The sequence below is a fragment of the Rutidosis leptorrhynchoides genome, chromosome 1, assembly GCF_046630445.1.
Source record: "Rutidosis leptorrhynchoides isolate AG116_Rl617_1_P2 chromosome 1, CSIRO_AGI_Rlap_v1, whole genome shotgun sequence".
Lineage (NCBI taxonomy): Eukaryota > Viridiplantae > Streptophyta > Magnoliopsida > Asterales > Asteraceae > Rutidosis > Rutidosis leptorrhynchoides.
The window spans coordinates 680,301,875-680,307,734 of record NC_092333.1 but is presented as its reverse complement, the minus strand read 5'-3'; the positions used below and the strand labels follow the sequence as shown (position 1 = coordinate 680,307,734).

The following is a 5,860-nucleotide window of genomic DNA, read 5'->3' as shown; positions in this document are numbered from 1 at the left end:
GTTTAGACAGATAAAGGATTGGACCGTTAGGATAACTGAATGTGTTCATGGAAGTCAGCTTGACTTGGCTATGGTGTTCTTTATGGTTGAACTCTTTTTAAGGGCCTAACTATCTTTTAAACCAATCATTAACGAAAGCATTGAAACACATCACATCTCTCAGATATGGTAAGCCATGTATTCTATTATACTTCAGAAAGTTTAGACCATTTCGGAATGTTAATACGTCACCCAACCGAGTCGCTCAATTGGATGAGCCGTCTGAACGTGTATGCCTGTAGTCAGACTGCACGGGCGTCGGGGGTAAGGGACGTTGCTGTCTATTCAGAATCTTCAAGCCTAACGCAGTACCCAGTGACATGTCTTATGACAGGGGCGTTTAGGACCAGTGTAATGAATACAAGGCCTCTGCCTATTCATGAGCCATCATTCCATAATCTCGGCAGAATAACTGATGAAGTCATAGTATGCACTCACTTTAACCTTATTCGAATTACGAATTTTATCGCATTTACTTTATCTGTCTTATAAATTAGAAAATCCCAAAATAAATAACCACTACTCCCTAACTATCTTAGGCATAAATATAGGTTCGATTCTACTGATATCTCAAAAATACGACTCTAGGTCATACTTCCCTTACTTATAAGGAGAAGTAAGATTTAGGCCCCGCTAAATATAAATTTAAAACAGTACCTCCCCCTCGAGTGGCTGATCCTGGCGAGCCGCGGCCCGACAACACCACACAAATAAAAACCGTCCGTTTCGACCATATCAACACTCAAGCAAAGTAGGATTCCTATTGCCCGAGTTAGATGGAATGCCAGATGCGCACCCGAGTTCACTTGAGAACGTGAAGATTGGATGAGGTAGAGGTATCCGCATTTGTTCCCAGATGAGGAGTCAACCCCTGCTCCTGCTTAAATTTCAGGACGAAATTTTCGTAACTAGAATGTACTGTCATGACCCTACTTTTTCCGTTATCTTTTACCGTTTGTTATTTAATGTCCGTTAATTGTTATCTGTGTCACGTCATTTCTATGACTTATATTATTATTTTAGTAATAATATATTAAGTATTATGTGTTATATGAATATTTATATTCGTATTTAAAATTGTACTTTTCTGCGTGTCGTGGATTTCTATCTGGCGAATCATTTCGGTTTTCAAACCAACGGTTAGACTTTTGAGATTTTTAAATCCAAATTATTTTAATTATGATATTTTTATATCATATGATTATATAGTGTTTATATATTTTATTTTCCGCATGTGCGTTATTTCTCCGAAGATTTAATCGCGTAGCAGCGTTTTCGCGTTCGGGCTTCGTTCGGGCGTTCGGGCCACAACCAAATAATTATTTTACAAATTTGGCCCACCATGGGGCCCACCTACACCCCATTCGGCGGAACCCTTGCAAGGAGGGAGGTTTGATTTATTTATTTTATTCCATTTTATCTTTACATTTTCCTTTTCCATTTTATTCATTCTAAAATTTCCTAAACCTAATTCCCTCACTTCTCTCCTTCCACTTTTTCTATTTTCTAGTCTACATCACCACCACTACTTCTCATCATCATCTTCAATCAAATATAGCTTGGATCATTCAATTGTTTGCATAATCGGATTCATCTCTTCATCCTCTACGCGATCATATCTTTTATTTCTTGATTAGGGTATAAACCCTAACACTAGATTTTTCATTTTTATTCATTTTTACTGTTTTTTATCATCTTATGATAGTATAGTACTTGTGTATTGTTGTATTGATGATTTGATGCGTAGAAATACTCGTTTGTGTATGATTTCGATTTGATAATTTTTGGACAGCGGGATTTTGATTAAAATCAGTACACATAACAGATGTTTTTGGTTAAATAAAGTGATAAGATGAGTTTCTCTCATCAAGACAATAATTTTAGGCTTTGGATTCATGTTGTTTCGAGTTTCGGATCAAAAGTTATGCTTAATTTAGTGTTATGATGAAATTGAAATGTAAAAACGTTTGAAATCAGTTTTGGTCCGACTTTGTGACCATTTTTGGAGTCTATAGGGTGTACTAGTGGGTTAGGATTAATGATTGGATGAATATTCATGTTCGGGTCATCGAAATCCGAGCCACGGATCACCCGGAATGGCTAAAACAAGTTTTAAAGCGGATTAATGTTTTAAGTTGGTTCATGGATGTTCTTCACGACTCATGAATGGACCTTAGGGTGTTCGTGAGTGTACTAATGTGTCGGGTTGGTTGGTTAGATGAAGATCTATATAAAATTCGTCGAAAACCGACACCCGAGGCTCAAGTTATGACCCGGCGAACTTTTAATTAAACTTATGGTTATAAAATTTGAACTTATGTTATAAATAGTTATTTTCATTATTATTAAATTACTTATGATATAAAAGTAATTATTTTTAATTAACACTTATGATATATATTTATTATATCATTTAACGATTATATTATGATTTAAATATACTTATAATTAAAACTTATGATTAACAATACTTTTATTATTAATGAAAAATACTTATGATAAGTATTAAACTTATGTTATGAGATTATTATATCAAGACTTATAATAAATATTAATTAATTATTTAATTATTATAAGGGTTAGTTATTATATAATTATAATTTAATTATTACATACTTATGGTTTAATAATTATATTAAAATACTTATGATATGATTAATAATTCATTATTAATTAATAACACTTATGATATAATTAAAAATTTACTATTAATTAATATTACTTATGTTATGATTAATATTAAATTAATTCATTAAATACTTATCTTATATTAATTATATCATTTAAACTTATGTTAACTTTATAATTCAATTTAATCTAATTAAACTTATGATATGAAATGATTATACATATATGACTTTAAATAACATTATAAATTATATTATTAATATAAATTACACTTTAATTTCAATGTTGACTAAGTTTGACCAAGGTTGACTTTTGAGTTGACTTTCGGTTGACTTTGACTTTCAGTTGACTTTGTTGACTTTTCTAATTAAGGAAACTTTCCTAAGTTATAAACTTTCCAAAAATAGAAACTTTCTAAATATAGAAACTTTCCTAAAATAGAAAATTTTCTAAAATAGAAACTTTCCAAAAATAGAAACCTGATAAAAATAGAAAGTACGTGTTATACGTTGTCCTGATCTTACCGAAACATACTGAGTGTTGTTCTATGCTTATTTGCAACAAGTACTATAGCTATCATACTAAGACTTGACTTAAGTTAGTTATTTATATCGACCTGCTTTATTTATAGGTCGGCGTTGTGGTCATTCTTGATCACTTTACCATTTTCTATTCGCATTTCTGTATTGTTGCTTCGTTTACGTTAAGGTGAGTTATAGTCCTGTTTTTCATACTATTTAAAGTATTTTGGGGATGTGATTACATGCATTTTGTTTTATGTTTAGACACAAGTGGAATTAAATTTAAATTATTCATTATGAGTTGAACGAAAATATTCCATAGTCAGGTAACTGTAATCACTGGTTTCTACTGGTGAACGCGAATCCTATAGATAGATCTATCGGGCTTGACAGCCCCATTTCGAGCTAGTCGCGCTAGCAATTTATAATCGGAATGTATTAGTACTTCGTTATTTTTGAAGATACACCTGTTCAGTGTATATTGTTGTCTGGTAAGGGTATGGAAATGGTTAAGTCGTTACCAGGTGACTCATGGATTAATGGAATAATGGTTTTATGTTTTCTAACATTTGAAATCTTATGGTCTAAAGTTTATTCGTTATTTTTAAAACCTATAATTCACTAAACATTTTTTTGACAGTTTACACGCATGTTTTCACAGGTACTTAATTAATTGGCTTCCGCTGTGGTAGAGAGTCTGCATGCATATTGGCAGATTTTTGTTAAACATTAAACTTTGCATTCTATTTTGGGTTGTTTTATTGTGGGTGTTTGGTTGACTTGTTTTGGTCAACTTTGGATATGCTATATATGCTGGGTTTGTTTAAACTACATATTTTGGTAATTTCCTTTATAGGAAATTATTTTAAATAAAGAATGCAATGTTGTTTATTAAATTCATTTAGAGTTATGATCAAGCTGTGGGACCAAGTGACGGAGACGTTAAGGGTACTTGACGGGTCATCACACATACAAACCACGGCATATACTGTAACACGAAGATGTCGTTCGGAATTACAAATGTTGGCGCCACTTATCAGCGCATGATCAACACAACTTTCACTAAACAGATCTGTTGCAACCTGGAAGCATATGTTGATGACTTGGTAATCAAAAGCAATAGTGAGGAGCAGCTGCTAGCGGACATCCTCGAAACTTTTGATACACTGTGTAGCATCAACATGAAACTTAAACCATCAAAGTGCAGTTTCGGGAGAAGAAGAAGGATCGTTCTTGGGACACGTAATCACCACTAGAAGAATCAAATCTAACCCAAAAAATATTGAAGCTATTGAACGCATGCTGTCTCCAAAACCCAAAAAACAGGTTCAAAGTCTCAATGGAAAACTCGTCGCGCTGACTAGATTCTTGTCAAGAGCTGCTGAAAGATCTCGCCCATTCTTCAGCACATTAAAGAATTGCGCAAAAAAGTATGACTTCAAATGGACAGAGGAGGCTGAAAAGGCATTTCAAGAAATGAAAGTGCTACTTAAAAACCTCCCCACCTTAACCGCGTCAATTACTGGGGAAACCCTCATCTTGTATTTAGTGATTGCGCGAGAAGCTATTAGTTCCGTTCTGATCGCCAAAAGGGATGGAGTGCAGACACTTATATACTTTGTTAGAAAAGCGCTGACGGGGAGTGAGTTGAATTATCGCCCAATTGAGAAGTTTGTATACGCACTCGTGATTACCGCGCGAAGGTTGCGGCGATACTTCCAGGCTCACCCTATAGTAGTACTGACATATTAGACTATCCGACAAATCCTGTATAAACTGGTAATATCGGGACGATTAAAGAAGTGGGCGATCGAGTTAGGAGAACATGAGATTAACTTCTGCGCCAGAAGCGCAGTAAAAGGGCAAATCCTAGCAGACTACTTAGTAGAAACTACTTCCGACATGCCGATTGCGCCTGACTTAGAGGGTGATATAGCGCCAACATCAGAACTCTGGGAGTTATATACCGATGGTACGAGTGGTCTGGAAGGATCGGGTGCAGGTTTGTTGCTTACTTGTCCCAATAAGGAAGAGCACACTTATGCGCTAAGATTTAACTTCAATGCGACAAAAAATGAAGCAAAGTACGAAGCCCTACTGGAAGGAGTAAGGCTAGCCAAAGAAATTGGGGTCAAGAAACTCCAAACGTACGTTTATTCCCAGTTAGTTGCCAACCATATTAACGGTATTTTCGATTCTCACGACGAAGGAATGCGTGTACCTAGCCTTGGCGCGTTCCCTGATCAACGAATTTGACGATTTTCAGATAAGTCAGATACCCCGAAGTCAGAATAAATAAGCGGATGTGTTAAGTAAACTGGCGGCACTGACGTTTAATTATCTTGATAAGAAAGTTTTGGTTGAGCAAATTTTCAAGAAATCCATCGAACCTAATCAACTAGCCGTTGTCGTAGAAGAAGCTGAGCATTGCTGGATGACCAACATAATTAAATTCCTAAAGAAGGGGTCGCTACCTAAAGATGACAAAGAGGCCAAAAAGATAAGAGTCAAAGCTCCAATGTACGAACTTTGCGATGATGTTCTATATAGAAAGTCATACCTCGGACCAAGCTTTCGCTGCGTTGGACCCAAGCTGAAATGTCCCGTTCATATCGATTTATAAACATTCCATATTAATTGATTTCGTTGCGAGGTTTTGACCTCTATATGAG

The 5,860-nt window shown here is 35.0% G+C and overlaps 1 protein-coding gene across 1 annotated transcript; it reads left to right on the top strand.

Moving 5' to 3' along the window:
- Positions 1-4,487: 4,487 nt before the first annotated feature.
- LOC139851829 (uncharacterized) lies at positions 4,488-4,940 on the top strand. The gene has a single exon (XM_071841008.1). It carries the CDS (start codon positions 4,488-4,490, stop codon positions 4,938-4,940), a length of 453 nt encoding a protein of 150 aa, XP_071697109.1.
- The last annotated feature ends 920 nt before the right edge of the window (positions 4,941-5,860 follow it).